The 18,866-nt window shown below is 43.7% G+C and overlaps 1 protein-coding gene across 9 annotated transcripts in view; it reads left to right on the forward strand.

Annotated features, from left to right (window-relative positions):
- MGAT5 (alpha-1,6-mannosylglycoprotein 6-beta-N-acetylglucosaminyltransferase) overlaps positions 1-18,866 on the forward strand; it is a 330,723-nt gene that overhangs the window by 141,554 nt on the left and 170,303 nt on the right. For all 9 annotated transcript variants that reach the window (XM_072960887.1, XM_072960885.1, XM_072960886.1 and 6 more), the window contains exon 3: positions 752-916. In XM_072960887.1, coding sequence (XP_072816988.1) covers positions 752-916 — 165 coding nt within the window. The remainder of the gene's footprint in view (positions 1-751; positions 917-18,866) is intronic.

Consider the following 18,866-nt stretch of genomic DNA (forward strand, 5'->3'; position numbering starts at 1 on the left):
TCATCTAGGCATGAGGCTAATGTGTCTGTAATTTATCCAGAGAGAAGTGTACTTCTCTGTAACCCACAGCCAGATACGTAAGAAAGGGAATCACCACGAGAAAATAGCCCGAGCCTCTAGACCTATGCCCGGCACATAGCAGTTGTTCAATAAATATTTCTCGACTGAATGAATCTGTCATTAAGTGTCTTCCAAAATCTCAATATAGTTAAACTCTAAGTTATCCAGCATGCCTAGAATCTGAAACTGTAGCTTCTATTAAGTATTCCCAACAGAAATAAAGACTTTGCAAAAAATCAGAACATACTAGAGTATACAGCACTAAAAATACCAATGAACTTGATCCAGAAGTTACTTCAGGACCTTGCTGTACTTTGGGCTTGCCATTTTGTGTGTCAGTAACCACCACGTGGACAGGAGGAAGAACTTGATCCAGTGCTTTGGTAGGATGCTGAAAGAATTTTCTCTCTCAGCCGAGTAGCCAGAAATAATTTTGTCACTTACTGCGAAACTTGTATTGCAGAACAGACTGATGTGTTTCATACCCTCTGGGCCACTTGAACGTGGCCTCTGTCTTTAAGATGTGGTTTGTTAGGCCAGGTCTTCACGTGGTGCTTTTTGACTGTGCCAAGTCCTGTTCTTCATGTTGGAGATAGAAGTAAAGAGCGAGCGGGCGGGCATGGGCGTGCATTCACCAGACAAATATGCAGGGGCCAAAGAATTTTTGAACTATGTACATTTTCTTTTACAGATTTGAAGAAAACTCTTGCTGTGCTATTGGATAACATTTTGCAGCGCATTGGCAAGTTAGAGTCAAAGGTGGACAACCTTGTAATCAACGGCACCGGAACCAACTTGACCAACTCCACCACAGCTGTTCCCAGCTTGGTAGCACTTGAGAAAATTAACGTGGCAGGTAAGAATCGCAATCCTATGCCCTAATGTGGAGTCAAAGCCTGCTTTGAGCTGGGAGGAGAATGTAGGAGCACAGTGGTTCTTACCGGTATATGATAATCCCCTAAATGCGGTCGGGCCCCTGTGAAGCTAATTTAAAATTTTTTTTTGAATATGATAAAATGCTTTTATGGTCTCGTCATGATGTGTAATATCTGGTGGTTTCTATGACATATTTCACATAATGAGCTCCTGGAATTACTTTTAATGAGAAGATTCCTAGCAGGGATGAAGGAAATACAGAGGTGATCTGGGAAGCTCATGCCATGCAGAGTCCCTTCCCCGGCCCCGTTTTCATCAATTTCACAAATTGGTTTCACATAATAGATTCTCTCCTCCCTGCTGTTAAAGAACCACCACCATTGCAGAAAGTGCCTCCTTTGTGTATCTGGGGAAAGAGAAATTCTGGAAATGGCACTTGGGCAATTAGTGGTCCCTACCTGATCATGGTCACTCAGGCACACCACCATGCAGTTCCCACTGGACTGCCTTTTGTCTGGCCCCTTCTGGACTCTTGGATGAAAGAAGAGAAATGAATTTAAAAACAAAACCCAAATCACACATTGTGTGTATTGTCCACAGTTCACGTTGGAACCCCCCATCTCCTGTCACACTGTCTTGGCGTTGGCCTCTGGACCTTTGTGGTTGAGCCAGGACGCACCCTTGTTAGGATGACCACTGTCATTTCCTGGGGACCTGGGATAAAGTGAAGAGCTGAGGATCAGGACTAGGTGGTTTGGGTGAATGGCTGTGAATGCATTGTCTATCCTCCTGGTGGGGTGGTATCCAAACTCTAGTTAATGGATAAAATGAGTAGCTGGATTACTTTTGAAAATTTAAAACTCTACTTTCGTATACATTTAGGCTTCTTTCTCCCTCTTTCTCATGGGAGATTCATACACTTAAGTGGGAGAGAGATTCATTTCCATTCCTACCTCCCAGCATCAAAACATTTAATTGTTTCACGTTAAGCAAGCTGGTTGTATCACCTTTCTTCTGTGTTCTTTGCCCTTTAGCAAGTTTTAAATTGCAAAATAGATTTCTAATAATCCAAAGTATCCCACCAAACAAAGGTATTAAAAATAACTTTTAATTACAACACAGAGGTGTCTCCTTGGCCATGAATCCAGTCTTCACTGCAGTTTCCCACAGCTTCTGTAATGAGACAAGAAAGCCTCCCACTGTGTCGAGCTGCTTATTAATAAGTGGAGCCCAGGCCTCTCCAGTCTGCACTCCTCCACCCCTGTTCCTGGTAGGGAGTGCTGCGAAAAGGTCCTATCTGGATGCATAGCGGTTCTGCGTGACCGTACTTCCGGGGGTGGGGAGGGGCGCTCTGCCTCTAACAGTGCTGCCTCCCACTGCCTCTGTCCCGTTGGGCCTGTGTCAACACGCCTGCTGTCCTGCTCCTCCCTGAGAAGGGATCTCACTGCTCTGCCTGTGCCGTTGGTGTGCCAGGCTCTCAGGGAGACTTCCCTGCCAGGGCTGCAAGTCCCAGGGAACAAATTGTGGGTAGATCTGCGGGAATGAAATGGGTGAGAAGTGGTGGCTACTTCTGCAGGTGGAATCCCAGCCCTGTGTATTGAACTGGGTCACTTGGTTAACACATCTCTCTGAGAACATTCTCGAAGTCAATGGCTCTGAGTGGGGCTCCTTTAGAAGTATGTGCCATTGGTACTGTATTTCTAATATTTTTAGAACCAGAGTATTTTGTATTTGTTTTTGTTTTTTTCTTTTTTGGGAAAAGGGAGCGCATTTAGCATATGCCTTGGATAATTAGCCTCATTCTTACTCGTTTGCATCTTTCATGTGTGTCACACTCCATACTTTCGAGATTCTTACTAGCCAACCAGGAAGATAATATGCATGCATAAAGTAATATAAACTGTGGTCACCTGAAGCAGAGGGTGACTGTGGAAGGCTTCTGACAGTCGGAGGTGAACATGGAAGTTGGGTAGAATGGAGGCAATTGATAGAGATACAGATGAGAAACGGATTGTGACCCAGAAAAAAAAAAGTTGGAAAGAAGGAGAGGAAACTATCAACCAGCAACCATCCAGTAAATCCCAGTGCATTTACTGACCCTTGAAGGCATGTGATTTCATTTAATCTTCTCAACATCTCAGAGAACTAGGTGGTTTTATGAGTGTAAGTATTTGGGGAGGGGGACCTTTGGTACTGGAATCCCCTAGCTCAGCTAAAGACCCCCCAGTACCTTGTAAAGGAGAGATGGCGTTGCTCCTTCTTTCTTGCTTCCATTTGTACGTCATCCCAAATGGGTGAGTCTAGAAGAAATGTGCTACCATTTTCTTAGGAGGTACCTAGAGAGCTGACAGTTCCCTGGAATATTTAATACTCTGTCTGATAAGAAAGTTCTTTATGTCTAAGTGTCTGTTCCTTTGGCTGACCTGTATATTCAAAGGCAAGCAAGCAAACAACAAAACCAGTCCCTCTGTGCGTGTGTGTGCACATTCATCCCCTCGCCAGACACTGTTGGCCACAGTGAACACAGACATGATGTGAAGAATGTGGGCATCCTCCTTCATTTCCCCCAGAGGTTGGAGGGTCCTTTATATCTTGTGAAATAGCCAATGTATATTTTTTATTTGCCATGTCTGCAGATGAGGGTGCCAGAAGGAAGGACAGGCACTTAAGTCCCTGGTCCTAGCTCACTGTCAAGCTGTCACTGCTTTTTTGCCTTTTCCCTGATCCGGGGCCATGCTGGTCATCCTCACACCCCTCTTGTAGCAGGAGTAGCTCTTGAGTTGTGAGAGAGCTTGTTTTTACAAAGTTCCAGTCCTAGTCGAGTGGGGTTTTTCTTTTTCCCTTTCTGCATTAAGACATGTGGTAATTGCCCAGAAATGTTCTCCCTGGTGTGTCTTTACTGCTTGCTCTGCTGTCGTATGCTTAGTGATGCTTCTGGTTGCTTATTGTTGTGTCTTATTGCTCGCTGATGTATCTTCCAGTTGGCTATAAACTGCATCTAAATTGGGTACCATGGCAGTTGAAGAAGAATTCCCTGAATTTATTTTCTTTAGGGGATGTGTGTGTGTGCGTTTGTGTGTATGTCCCCTTTCCTTTCTCCCTTAGCTGTGTTCTGTGTGGCTTTCATCCAGAATGGCTTTCCTTTCCGAATTTATTCCTGTTGGGCTCTTTTATTATGTGGAAATGAATGTTCCCCTAGAGAAATTTACGTGGAAATGAACTTTATGAAAATCAAGAATCAGTATTGAACTGCATTTTTTGAGGCCTGTTGATCTTATGGAAGAGGAAGGGGAATCAAAAAAATGAAGAAACAGGTTGGGGGAAAAAAAAACAAAACACCTTTCAACCAATCATGATTTCTCCAGGTTTAATCCCTGAAAGAACTTGAGTGCGCCTTTGTCAAAATCATCTTCTTTCAGAATGATGCGTTAGTGTTTTAGAGCGACCAATTCTGCTTTTCTCCGGATTTGTGATCTTAAGTTATGAAGCAGAGTGAACAGGATTGGATCTGCCACTCTTGGCCATGTACTGATGTGGACGAAAGGTAAAGAGTCCAGGTGTGCAACAGTGAACATCCTTGCCTCCTGAGGACTGAGAGTGTCCGCCTTTATCCTCGTTTTGCCCACAGTGTCTCGGGTAAAGCCTGGTTGTTGAAGGTAGTCAGTAAATGCTGTCCACTTGGATTGGATCATGCTGGAGGGGAGAGCATTTGTTTCACGTCTGCAGGGAGTGCCTCCTCATAACTCCTCCTCTGCATTTATACGTGTAGGGATTTGCTTGGAAGTGCGACTTGGTATTTCCTTGCCCTTTCTCAGACCCCAGAAGACACCACGGAAGAAATATGACCCCGTTTTTGTCTCTCGTGACTCATCTTCCCATGGATGACTTGATGCTGTAGAGCCTTTACAGAGTGATGGTTACAACTCTAGATTGTAATCGTTTGTGGGGATGGGGACGTTGCCTATCTCTCTGTGGTGGGGGAGGGGAGGGAGGAGCGTGGGCACACATGAGTGCATGCGCTTGGGCATGTATTTATTTACACTCTCAAGAATATATTGTTGTTCAACATCAGCTGAATAACTGGCCAGCTTTCACTAAGAGGCAGAACATGATGATAGCATCCCCTGTGTTGTGATTGCTTACAATTGCCAGGTGACTCGGGAAACACAGTCACAAAAACAAAAATGCAGGCACCCCGTTGAGAGGATGTTTTCTGAGACTGAGTCCAAATTGACCGTCAGACAGCCTTGCAAAGTTTTCCAAACGTCAGTCTCAACGTGCAACGGAGTCTTGTACTTGGGGTTGACGTGCAGTGTATTTGAACTTGGATGTTGCTCGCAAACGAAAAACCATACTTGTTATCCCTAGCATTTGAAGGTTGAAAATGAAAAATGTCCCTGCTGAGTTGCAGGGCCTACGTTTGAAAGTGCAGTTTCCCTCCCTTTGTGCTGCTAATGGACCTTGAAATTAAGTTGCACCTGCACTGTTCGCGTGTTTGTGTACCCGCGTTACCCGAGGTGTTGGCACTGCACCCAAAGTGTCCCAGTCCCGCCCTGGCAGGGGCTCAGCAGGTGACTTTCCCAGGGTCAGCTATTGGTCTGTCAGTGGCACCCCAGTGCTGCTGAAAGACAGGAGAGAGATGAAGCAGAAAGGTGCTTTCTTATTACCTTGAGCAAGAAACAAATGTGTTCCTCCTATCTGTCTGCTTGTGCCTTTGTTTCAGTGTTTGCAGGGGCAGCAATAAGTGTTTGGCTGCTTGTCAGAAGCAGTCCCTTCAGTATCTTCCAGAAAATGTGTGTCATTGTTGGTGTGGTTTTGACTTATGTGTAGTCAAAGGTGTTTTGATTTGTATCGTGATGGAGGAGGAGGAAGAAAATACAGTTCAGGAGGCGTGGTGCTGACCTGTGAGCCTGGGTATTAACAGCACTGATTCCCAACGGCCTGCAGTTTTGCCCCCCAGGCCACACTTGGCAACATCTGGAGACATTTTTGGTTGTCACAACTGAGGAGGAGCTTTTGACATCTAGTAGAGAGAGGCCAGGGATGCCACTGAACATCCTGCAGTGCACAGGCCGGCCCCCACGGCAGAGAAGTACATACCCCTGAATGTCAATTGTGCGGTGGTTCAGAAACCCTGATCTATAAGGTCGTGTAGGAAACTGGTTTTCCCTCTCATGATCAGTGCGGAAAGGTGCCTGAGACTTTGAAGTTTCCTGGTTGGCCAGCTGAGACCTTCAGTCGCCTACCCACTTCCTAGCCAGAATGTTTGCAAGCCCCCTCCCTCCTCCGCCCCCAGCCCTCACTACTTTTAGCTTTGCAACTGGTGTTTGAAAACTTGCAGAGATTTTTATAAACTCCCAGAAGACTATTTCGGGATTCTGACCTTAAGAAACCTCTTTCCTGGAAACAAACCAGTAAATTTTTGGCAATCTGCATTTTACCCCTGCTTATATAGAAGATAATTATTTCTTTTCATGAAAGGGCCACTAATTCAGAATAATGGTAGCAAAGTAGTCAGAGAGAGTGGATTTAAATTACTGGAATATTTTAAAAGAAATTTCATTTTATTAATTTTAAGTGGAGTATGTAATTATCAAGATATGAGGGAGTAAATTAAATAAGTTAAGGAAAACAAGAGAGGTCCCCAAAGATGGACTTCACAGCATGAAATCCCCTCCAGAGCTTATCCTAAGAGGAGGTGAGACAGAAAAGGTAGGTTGGGGAACCTGTGAAGAGTTTTCAATGTAAAACCAGGGAGTTCTGTTTTGTTCTGTAACAGTGACAGCTGATGAGGGTTTAAAGCAGGAGGGTGATTAGATGAGATCTGTATTTTCAGAGAAAACTGAAACATGCTGGATGCTTGTGAAGGGGGTCATATGGAAGCTGGGTGAGAGTTTAGTTAACTTGTGCAGAATTATTGAAAGACATATGCATGAAGCCAGGGAGAAGGGGAGGGTTTGAGACCCATGTCAGGTGGAGCTGACATGATGGGGTTGCTGGTGGACCAGGGAGGCAGGCGAGGGAGGAGATGTCATAATGATTCCCAAGGAAGGAACCTAAGGATGACTGGATGATGCATTTACTGAGGAAAACAGCCAGCAAGGACCGGATTTTGGAAAGACAGTAGCCACATGTTAATGTGGATCTAGGGAGTGTCAGTGGCTTTGCTGCAGGCTATTTGTTGAGGAACATCAGTTTAAAGAGAGTTCAAACATTGGTGCTCAGGAGATGGAGGATGATGAAAGGCAGTGTTTGTAGAGCCAGGCTGCTCAAGTTCAAATTCCTGCTCCACCACTTCGTACCTGTGTGACCTTGGCATGTCTTCATCTTTCAATGCCTGAGTTTCTTCATCTGTAAAATTGGGGAGGTAATCGTAGTGCCCATTTCATGTGGATTGTTTATGGGGATTAAGTAAGCTAAGTGATCTCTGTAGAAACATGGCTGGTGCCAAGTCAGCACTACATGAACATGTGTTAATTACAGTTTAAAGGCTCCACATTTAGAATGTTGATACAAGAATGGAAACTGTACTGACTAGTTATTATTAATATTTATGTGTAACATACTATTGATTAATTATTAATCTCACCACTGATAGTGAAACTAATATTTGTACAGTGCTTGAGAGATGAGAAAGTATTTTCATACACGTTTATTACGTCATCTGAGTGCTTTAAACTTGAAGTTCCCAAATTGACCTTTTTGTCAGTACACAGACACCTATATTATCAATACTTGGAGGCTTAGCAGGAAATCCATGTATTTGTCAGTAATCTCTTGATTGCAAGAGGCAAAATAAACCTGAAACAGAAATGGAATTTGGGACCCACGTAATCAAGAGAGTTCAGAAGATGCACCTGAGCTGACACTGCTGGATACAGACATGGGAACTGTCCTCAAGAACCTCAGCCATCCTGCCGTCTGCGTTGGCTTCATTCTTGGATCATCATAGCCAGGTGGTGGCAGAAATGGCCCCAGGAGGCTCTAGGTTTCTGGCAATGCTCTTTAAGGGTGTTCTCATTGGCTGGGCTTGCAGTGTATGCCTCTCTGTGATCCAGTGACAGTGCCCAGGGACGTCCTGATTGGCCAGGCCTGGGTGACCTAGGTCGCGCCAGAATTTCATGGTAGGGGAGGATCCCTGAAGAGATTCCGAACAAGCAGATAAAATAGGTACAATGACCCAAGACCCTGGTCAAGTTACAGTTTGGATTTCCACAGTCATCCTAAACCTGACTTAAACTTTCTTCCCCTGAGGGTTCAATGGGCAAAGCTTCTGGAATGTGACACTTTCTGTCCCCGTTTGGTTTGATTTGATTTGATTTGATATTATATTTTTATTGAAGTTTAGTTGATTTACATTGTTGTGTTTAGTTTCTAGTGTACAGCATAGTGACTCAGTTATACATATATATATATTTATGGATATGTATGGATAGTCTTTTTCATATTTTTTCATTATAGGTTATTAGAAGATGTTGAATATAGTTCCCTATGCTATACATTATACAGTAGAACCTTATTGTTCTGTTTTATGTATTGTAGTGTTTATCTGCTAATCCCAAACTCTTAATTCATCCCTCCCCCACCTTTCCCTTTTGGTAGCCATAAGATTATTTTCTATGTCTGTGAGTCTGTTTCTGTCTTGTAAGTTCATTTGTGTCATTTTTTTGACTCCGCATGTAAGTGATACCATTTTAAACGCTGCCATGCCTGGGAACGAGCCTGGCCCCGCATGCTGTTCATGGACACCCTTATACATTGGCATGTTTTTGTCCTGAGTCTGGAATGCCCTCCATTTTTCTGGCTAACCTTTATTTATCATCTTTTTCAAGACTCGAGCACTGTCTCCCATAAGAAGCCTTTCCACGCTTCACCTGTCTCGGCTGCCAGGCTCCAAGCTCTTGAAAGGTGTGGGCAAAATATCCTCCATTTTTCTTTTAAACCCTATACGCAGCTGGGAGAGTGGCAAACAGCAGGTTCTCAATAAGTGGTTGTCCCACTGAACGCACGCCTCCCTCTCCTGGCCACACACTGGGTCAACTGCTGTCCTGAAACTTTGATCACGATAGCGGTGGTCACACCCTTAGTTCGGAATCACCGCACCTGTCACGCGCCAGCTTGGGGGGTTTCCTGAATATTTTAGCAATCCCTAAAAAATCAACTGCTGTGTTACTCAGAAGAGAAATGCTTTTGCTTTACTACACTTTCTGGAAACTAACATTCCATAATAAGATAATTTACTCTAATTTCTTCATGGCTAATGATAAAAATGGATGTAGGATTAAAAAGAAAAAATTCTAACTAGCTACACTCTATTAGGGATTGTTCTGAATGAAGAGTTCTGGCCAAAAAGGCAGGGACCTCCCCACTCTTAATGCATTTGGACTCATGACTGATCCTGCAAGGAGCACGTGGCTTTTTTCATTTTAAAAAATGAGAGTGTGTGTCCCTCAGCAGGGGTGGGGATGCCATTCCCCACCAGCCACTGGGGGAGAAACAGTGGAAGAACAGCGGCTCTCAGGGACAGGAATCGCCAGGCTGGCCTTGGGAACTTGTGAGGGCTTTACTGTTTGTTTTGCAGATCGGAGGTGGGACATGATGAAATTAGACGTGTTTGTTTCCATTGGAAGGCGACAGATCCCACTTGCTCTAATTTGCCTTAATGAGGTCTGTGTATACAGTGGTGCGATCAGCTTACATATGGTATTGATTCAATAGACGTTCCGCAGCGACCACATCACATATGCCTTCCTGCAGTGACTCCCTTGTCTTTGCCGCTTCATCCTCTACCTGCTTTCACTGACACGTTATTCCAGTAGAAGCATTCGAGAGCCGGGGATTTCAAAATTCAGAAACACTTTAGCATTAGAGCTGTTTTGGCGGAACCCGGGGGATGTAACTGACTCTGGGTTGTTGAAAAGGTTTTTCAGGTTCAGAGGCTTGTGGGGTTTGGAGGGATTTTCCTCTAAGCTGTGCTTTTGGCTTTGCAGATCCCCAGCTTCTAAAATTAGGCTGCCTAAATGAAGATCAGCTGCTAGTTTTGTTTTCCTGTTCTCTATCTCAGAAGAAGACTGAGCATGGAGCATATGTCGTGGAGGGGGGTCTGAAGCTCTGTGCTGAGCTTAGAAACAAAGGAAAGAGGGGTTCAGTTCCACACAGGAGTAAGAGGGGCTGGGCTGCCTCACTGCTCGGACTACAGACATCATCCCACTGCAGTCTCATTTTCTGTCCCTGCTTTGCTTTTGGACGTTCAGCAGCCTAAATGTCCATCAGGAGATGACTGGATGAAGAAGATATGGTGTATACATATGTATATACGTACACAGTGGAATACTGCTCAGCCATAAAAAGGAATGAAATAATGCCATTTGCAGTGACATGGATGGACCTAGAGATGATCATACTAAGTGAAGTCAGTCAGACAAAGACAAATATCATATGATGTCACTTATATGTGAAATCTAAAAAAATGAGACCAATGAACTTATTTACAAAGCAGAAACAGAGTCACAGACATAGAAAACATACTTATGATTAACCAAAGAGGAAGGGTGGGGGATGTAAATCAGGAGTTTGAGATTAGCAGATACAGACTACTACACACAGATAGTTAAACAGGGTCCTACCATAGAGCCCAGGGAACTATATTCAGTAGCTTGTAATAACCTATAATGAAAAAGAATATGTATGTGTATAACTGAATCACTATGCTGTGCGCCAGAAACTAACACCACGATGTAAATCAACTCTACTTGAATTAAAAAAAAAAACAACGGAGTCATTATGGAACCACAGTGCACACCAAGTGAAGGGCTTGTGCTCGTGTTTCTGCTGTTGGTGGGGTGGGGTGGGGGGTGCTGTGATTGAACGGCAGCCTTAGAATTCTGGTTCAGACACAGAGTCTGGACCCTGACCACCTGGGTTCAGACCCCAGCTCTGCCACCTCCTAGCCATGTATCTTTGGAGAAGCCCAGTCCATTCCCTCATCAATAAAATGGGATAATGTACTTGTGCTGTGGTTATTGTGAAGGCTGTGAGTGAATGCGTGGACAACAGTCAAGGCTGGACGTGAAATAAGAGCTTAGGGAATTTGGGGCCACCGGGACATGTACTTAAGGATGTAGCTCAGGGTTTGATCCGTGGGCCATGCGTGTAGCAGATGGTCAGTGCTTGGTCAGTGGGTAAGCTACCCAGTCCTGATGCTGTATTTCATAGAGAAAAGTGGACCTGGGAGAAGGGATTGCTGGAAGCTGCTTGGTGGTCACAGGCTGGACCGTTGACATCAGACCATCTTCCACCTTGAGCAGAACTCTGACCCTTATTTTCCTGCTGATGGCATTCTGTTCACTATGTCTGAACCTCTGCTTCATTGTCTGTATGATGAAGATAATGACGCCAGCATTCTCCCCACAAGCGTGAGGATGTGATGAGATAATGTGCATTGAGAACCTGACAGCATCCAGCGTCTTATCCCCACTTACCTACAGACCCCGCCCTTTGTAGTTAATACCTTGTTAGAAGGGCGGAGCCCAAACCTAATACAGCAAACATATGACCAGCACTGCCCGGCTGGTGTCAGGCAGTGGGAACGCAGCCAGATGAGAAGCTAGAGCTTCAGCTGGGGATGTAGGGCTCACCGTGCAGTGGAGGAGGAAGGGAGCATATTGGTGATGCTCATGGTATCTTTCTTGACCTTCAGCCTAGAGCTTCTTTCACTGTAGTCCAGGAGGACCTGTTGGCTCTGCCTGAGGAATGACCTTCAACTCTCTAGCCATCTGAGGAGAGGGATAGGAGTGAGCTACAGGGACTGGCACAGAGGGAACCCCCACTGTCACACGGTGGAAGCCATATGGCCCTTGTCGCAGCAAACTCAGTCTGGAGACTGGCCTGACCCCAGGCTGCACCTTCTCACCCAAAGTGGGGCGGGGACTTCCTGTGCTGTAGAGCTCAACTCTCAAGGGAAGGCAGTCATTAACCTGTCTAAACTTTATGCTAATAGCACTGTCTCAGTCATTGCTTTGATGAAGTATGGTTAATAGGAGCGACACAGGTTCTAACACAATGGATAGAAGAACAAAGTAAATATTGAAGATCTTATCTCAGGGTGCGATTGGGTTAGGGCAAAGAGAAGATGACTAAAAGCTGCATCTGTAGGTGTCTGGCATTCAGACCACTCAGCTGAAGTTCCAGTGGTTTCTCTCCAGTGGCTCTCTTGATCTGAGCTCAGGGGAGGCATATGGGTGTCCCCACAGGAGGCAGTTCTGAGCTCTGTTCCCTCCTGACATTTCTGGCCCCTGTGAGACAGAGCAATACGGTGATGAAGAGAAACTGCCTTTCCTGTCCTTCCAGGGATGTGGGTGCTGTGAGGATTAAGAAGGTGGCTGTTGGCCCCGGGCTGTGCCACGTAGGGAGGACCGCTGTCCACTGAAGGCAGAGGGCCGTTAGGAGCAGCTGAGCTGGCCAGGGAAGCCTGGGGTGAGGTTCTGCCCGTGGCTGCACATGCTGACCTGTCATCTGAGGGCACCAGAGGATTAATTTAGCCATGGTTTTCATGCCTCTCCGCTCCCAGTGACCAAAAGCAGCCATAATCTCTATCTTGGAGTTGATGTAATAATAGGGTAGTTTTCTCTAAAGAAAGACATTATACAGAACTTTACTTTCATATTATAAAAAAGGATACAATTTTACTGCTAAAAATTTGGAAATTACAGCTAAGCGAAAAGATGAAAATACAAAGCAGCAGTTTTTCTGTTACCCAGAGATTGATTTGCTTCTTTCCTACCAGATACTCTAAGCATATGCTCTGTGCCAGGTGCTTTCAAGGCACTGGAGCTTGAGGGGTGAACAAAATCAAGGATCTTTCATGGAGGTTACATTCCAGCGGTGAAGGCAGGTCATCAGCAAATACCCAAACACACGCTATGCCCGGTAGTGATAAGTGCTCTCAGAAACAGCCATGCAGGGAAGGGGGGCTGTTTCAGGTTGGATAGGCTGTCAGGGAAAGCCTCTCTGAAGAAGTGACACTGAACGGAGAGCTCAGGGGCTGAGGAGGGAAGCCAGGAGGCCACCTGGGAAGGTGCTCCATGCAGAGCATCACTGACACATTCCTCCTGGGTACATTCAAGAAACACTCTTGTGCCCTTTAAACAATTACTGCCAGACCATATCACTTGGATTTACATTTCTGCTGAGTCACACTGGTTATTGGAGACAATGATATTGGAATCATGGTCAAGGGTTGATGGGTTAACGTAGTGGTTCGGGGTGTTTTGGTCTCAAGTGTGTGTAGCAGCCGAGAGTAAGGCTGCACACTCAGGCTGCTGGGGGTTGAATCTGAGTTCCACCAGTGGTGGGGCTTTGGCCAAGTCATTCAGAGAGATCAAGGCTCCGTCCCTCCATCTGTACCACAGAAACTAGGTCATGAGGACATTGGGAGGATCACATGATAAGTGCCTATGAAGGGCTGGCACGCAGGGAAGTGCTTGGAGAATACTGACCATTATTATAATGATCAAAACATGGTTTTGGCAAATGGTGCATGACTTTGTTCTGTTGACCTTTTAACCAAAACTAACGAGCTTCAAAAATTGTATTAGAGGCAACAACAAGTGGGGGCATGTTCTATTCATTTGCATAATAGGCTAAATATAATTAAGGCTTTAACAGATAGGTCACATGTTTTGGGTAGAGTTTGTGCTTTTGGTCTTGAAGCGGATGCAAAGTTTGTGCATCCACGATCAACTTCTTGTCTGTTTTTGCCTATTCAGAGTTAATACTGTTGTTGAGGAATGTAGTGTTTGTTTTTACCGTTCTCAGACTTGGGGATGTCGGTGTGACAATAAGTCTTGAGAAGGCCACCATGAAATCATCATTGGTGGTATTTGGCTTGACCTTCATGGGGTTCTTGTTTTTAGCTTAATGCTTCCTGAAAGATGGTACTTAGATAGGTCGTTATGGTTTCTCTGGGTCCAAGATCCAGATTGTCTCACTGTTTCAGTCACCTCCTCTGGTCCCCTTGACTAAAGATGGAATCTCGGGCACACAGAGTCGTGGGGGAAGGTCTGACCCCACCTCCCACAAGAATCCCCCTTTTATAGATGACATTCGGTCTCTCCCTGCTCTGTTCTTAGTTTCCAAAGGAGAGAATCACACAGATTCTCCTGGTCACTGGGTTCTCTCTGTGTGATGTCAGGGCTGCAAAGACACAGGCATCAATGCAGGGAGGTTTCTGAGAATATGTGACTGGCTACCGATTGACTGGCTGGCATTTAGAAGATTTCCAAGTATAAGCTTGCCACAAGTTAAGAAATACCAGGCTACTGAGTATGAGCTGCGGTGAAGGAGTGTAGGACCAGGACCCAGGAGATCTGGGTTCTAGACCTACTGCTGTCAGAACTGACTGCGAGATGATCCAATTTTTCTGTTTCTTCTTTCATAGCTAAGTTTTCATGGACTTTTAGAAATGGAAGAGTCTTGGACGCTCTAACCTTCCCCCCATATTGAGGGGCTGCAGTTTACTGAAATCCTTGGTAAATGATCTTCTAGTCTTATCTGAACTATTCTAGATCTTACACAACTTCAGTGGACCTCGTAGTCTACATGAGTGGTTAGCAGACTATGGTGCGTTGGCCAAATCTGGCCTCCCATCTGTTTTTGTAAACAAAGTTTGGAATGGAGTCTTGCCCATTTGTTTCTGTATAAAACTGCTTTTGTGCTATGAATACAAAATTGGGAAGTTGTGGTGGAGACCATATGATCCACAAAGCTGAAAATATTTGCCACTTAGCTCTTTACAGAAAAAGTTTTCTGACCCTTCCTATAGATGAATGGTGCTCCCTGGAGTGCAGGGCACAGCCTCTGTCCCATGTGCTGTGACCCTGGTAGGGCTCAGCCACCATAAAAGATAACCACCTGCATTTGAGGCATTACAGTTTGCTGTTTCCACTTGCTGATCTTGGCTTCTCCTTCTAGGACAACTCTTAATCTTTGGAGACTTGTGTCATATGTCTGCAGAGTATTCCTTTTCCAGCTGCACATCCTCACCATCCTTAGGTCTGTCACCACTCCATTCCTGGTGTGTAGTGTCCCTTGCCCCTCTGATGCCCTCCTGTGAGCATGCTTCAGTTTGCAAAAGATTCTCTACTTCCGGTGGGAAGCCAGAGCTATGATCATTCCTCCAGAAACTGAGTAGAGCCCGCCAGAAAAGAGTAGAGTTCAGAAAAAAAGACCTTACCTTCCTCTTGACTCTTTAAGGTTTTAGTAGTCTTCTCAGTTATTCGTTTTTTTCTTCCAGGGGTGGGTCATCGGCATTTCCATTTTGACTTTCAGTCAGGGAGCTGTCGAGTGGCGGTGTGGTGATGGCACTGGAGACGGCTTCCGGGTTGACATGAGCCCATTGATCAGTGCTGTGTCAGTGTAACTGCTTGGCCAGGTGCAGATACAGCCAGCCACTTTCCTGTCTTACCCACAAGGATATTATTAAAAGACTAAAGTCAAGAAGTCATGTCATAGGACATTTCACCCTTCCCTCGTTTTCTGATCTAGTGTCCTTTGAAAAAGGGGGAGGCAGGGAGTTGCGGATAATGGTAGTTTAGTTGGTATTCTAAGTACTCTTAAGTCATCTGTTTAGTAATCTCTAGAATTTGGCCAGGAATGAACAAGCAGCTTATGCTTACTTTTCATAATCGTATCTCCTCTCCCACATTTGAATGGAGGAAATTTCGTTCACCCATCTCTGGTCTCCTCAACAGTTCCTTAATAATGGTGCAAATTTTCCTTCACCTTCAAATCTACGTCATACTTATACTTTGCCACCTACAGGTTTTGGCTGCAGAAACTAAAAGCAGAGTCATTGAAAACACTATTAAAACGTAGGAAATTACGATGAAAATCATCACCTAGGTATGCCTTGCGTGGATATAACACACTGACCTTGGAAAATGTCAGTCCAACTAATAATACTGTGATTCGCATTTGCTTTCCAACAGGATAGCTTTTTGTTATTCACTGCTGCACATCTCTTATACCTCTTGAATGTTCGTTTTTTATTTGTAAAAAAAAAAAAAGAGCTCACAAATCCTTTGCAAGTTGATAGAATTCTCTGGGAGATAGCCACTCTCTGAATAAAGGATGAAGTTGTAAAAATCTGACGCGGTGAGCTAGTCACTGCTGTGTAATGCTTTGAAATCAGTCTGTCCCCTTACCCATTCTCAGACTAGCCCCCGTGGCACATCGTTAAGTCTGGGAGAAGGAGTCAGTGAGTGGTGAGAACACGTTCTGTTTGTGACGATGGCTAAACAGGCTTGATATGTGGGGTGTTTATAAAGTAGAACAACAACAACCACAAAAATAGCCACCACCTACTGATGGATTTCTGTGTCCCAGGCACAAGTAATCACTTTAAAGTACTTTACTAGTTCCTTTCTCAGCCAACCTGCAAAGGAATTATCCCAATTTAACAGACAAGGACAAGGAGTGGCAGGGTAAGAGAGAGCGTATCATCTGCCCAGGTTGATGAAAGCCTGAACCAGGACCCAGATCCTGGTTGGCTGGGATCTCAACTTCGCATCCAGAGATGCTGCCCACAGCTGGGACCATGGAGTTTCATTAACTTGCAAGCCAGGAGGTCACCCCTGGGTGTGTTCAAAGAAAACAGTTTAAGTCTCAACCACGGAAGATAATCAAAGAGACAGAAGCTTTTTGGTGACTCTGATGTGATTATAAATGTTTCAGGTGCCAGGCACACCTTATTTTGTGAGTTAGTTTTTTGGGTCTACTTTTTGCCTTTGTGCATTGATTGCCCTTTGATTTTCTTCTTAGCCCTTAATTATTTCAAATGAGGTCATTTTCTCTAGAGAAATACCAGAATTGTTTTCCAATTTTTCTGTATTTTTCCTGCTTAATAAATTAAAAATACTGTAAAAAGCTTTGCTAAAGTGATGCAAATTCATTGTAGGAAAGTGGGAAAATACAGAAAAGAATGAGTAAATAAAAATAACCCGTAATCCTGCTCTCTAGAGCACATGACTGTTAACATATGCTTATTTCTTTCTGGTCTTTTTTTCTCTATATATAGTGCATAAGAACTATCCTTGTACTCAGTATAGTTCCTAAATCTTGATTTTTAAAGAAGCATTCTCTCATGTCTTCATTATTCTTCAAAAGCTTTATTTTAAAAATAACTACATAATATTCTCTTATTTCATTAACTAGATCCCTCTTTTTACACATTCCCCACCCCCCCTTTTCCTATTATAAAGATTGTTGTAGTGAGCCTAAATCTTTACATCTCTGATTACTTATTCTCTTGGGAGAGTTTCTTAGCTATCAAATGGCTAGGCTGAAAGTATAAGCATTTTCTTAGGTTTAATTTTTATTTTGATCAAATTAGGACATGCACATAGAATTTTATAAGTCAAATAATACAAGGCTTCTGCAAAACCAGTTGCCTGTTCTGTATTTATTCATTCTTCCCTCCCCTTGAGAAATGTAAATACCTTTAACTGTTTTTAGTTGTTTCTTTCTATGTGTATATCTCTTCATATTTCTCATTAACATGTTATGTGATGCTTTTTTTTACCTTGCAGTTTTCAATGTTATCTACTGATTTTCTGTTGTGGAAGATGGGAATTTTGCTTGCTTGCTTGCTTGCTTTCTTTCTTTTTTTTTTTTTTTTTTTTTTTTTTTGGTCTTACTTTGTTACCAGCTGTATTTATTTATTAATTGAAGTATAGTCAGTTACAATGTGTCAATTTCTAGTGTACAGCATAGTGTCCCAGTCATGCATATACATACATATGCTCGTTTTCATATTCTTTGGGAATTTAGCTTTCTGACACTGCATACCACCATTGCCAGGAACCACTCCCACACACTTCCTCTCCCCATCCTCAAGAATCCTAGTATCCTGATTTTTTTTTTTAAGTTAAACCAGCTGTTATACTTAATCTCTAAAGATGCTAATTAGCTATCTAGTAAAATGGTGCGATACTGAATTGCCTTTCTGATTCATCGTTTTGTTTTTCCCAGAGTTAATAATTTACTTTTTATATTTGCTTAGTTTTAGAGGGTACAATAAATATTTGCTATAGTTACTTTCCAGATGCTGGGGATATACATCCTTGAACAAAACAAATGTTCTTGGCCTCACCAATATTTAGCCCTAAACTTTCCATCAGAATCCGTCCTTAGATGTGGCCAGGGAATCAGATAGTCTATTGGATACATTTTTATTTAACAGCTTTCTTTCTGGAGACTTTGGTGGTCCTGTTGCAATGTGGCCTGTTGGTTTTCTGGGCCTGCTGTTCAGTTGTTCTGGGGCTGCCTTATTTCCAACGCCCTGGGAAGACTCCCCTTCTCTGGAGCTGGGTCTTCTATCTCCTGGATTCCATGTCTTTTTAAAATTGGTTAATTACCTCATCCAGGTACAGCTCATCTTCACGTAGTTTCCCAAGAAGAGAGGGTATGTGGGTACAAATGTTTTCCAATGTTGGAAAATATCTTCTTTTTATTGACATTTAATTGACATGTAACATTACATTAGTTTCAAGTGTGCAGTATAATGATTTATTTGATATTTGTATATATTGGGAAATGATCACCACAATAAGTCTAAGTTAGTGGAAAATATCTTTGTTCTAGCTGAAATGATAAATTGGTTGAGTGCAAAATCAGCTGAATGTCAAATTGTAACTTTGAAAATTTTTTCTTAAAAATGTGAAGACATTGTACCTTTGACTTCTGCTTTTCAGTGTTCTTTTGGAGAAGTCTGGTGGCATTCTCATACTTGGATGGGACCTCTGGCCCCTGTAGAATCTTGTGGGATTTGCTTTCTGCCCTGTGTTGTGCTTTTCCTGTGCTTAGTGTGGGCTGGGTTTTATCATGATTCTGACCCTTCAGTGGACTCTCTTTCCATTGGAACATTTAAGTTT

Source organism: Vicugna pacos, chromosome 5 (assembly GCF_048564905.1).
Source record: "Vicugna pacos chromosome 5, VicPac4, whole genome shotgun sequence".
NCBI lineage: Eukaryota > Metazoa > Chordata > Mammalia > Artiodactyla > Camelidae > Vicugna > Vicugna pacos.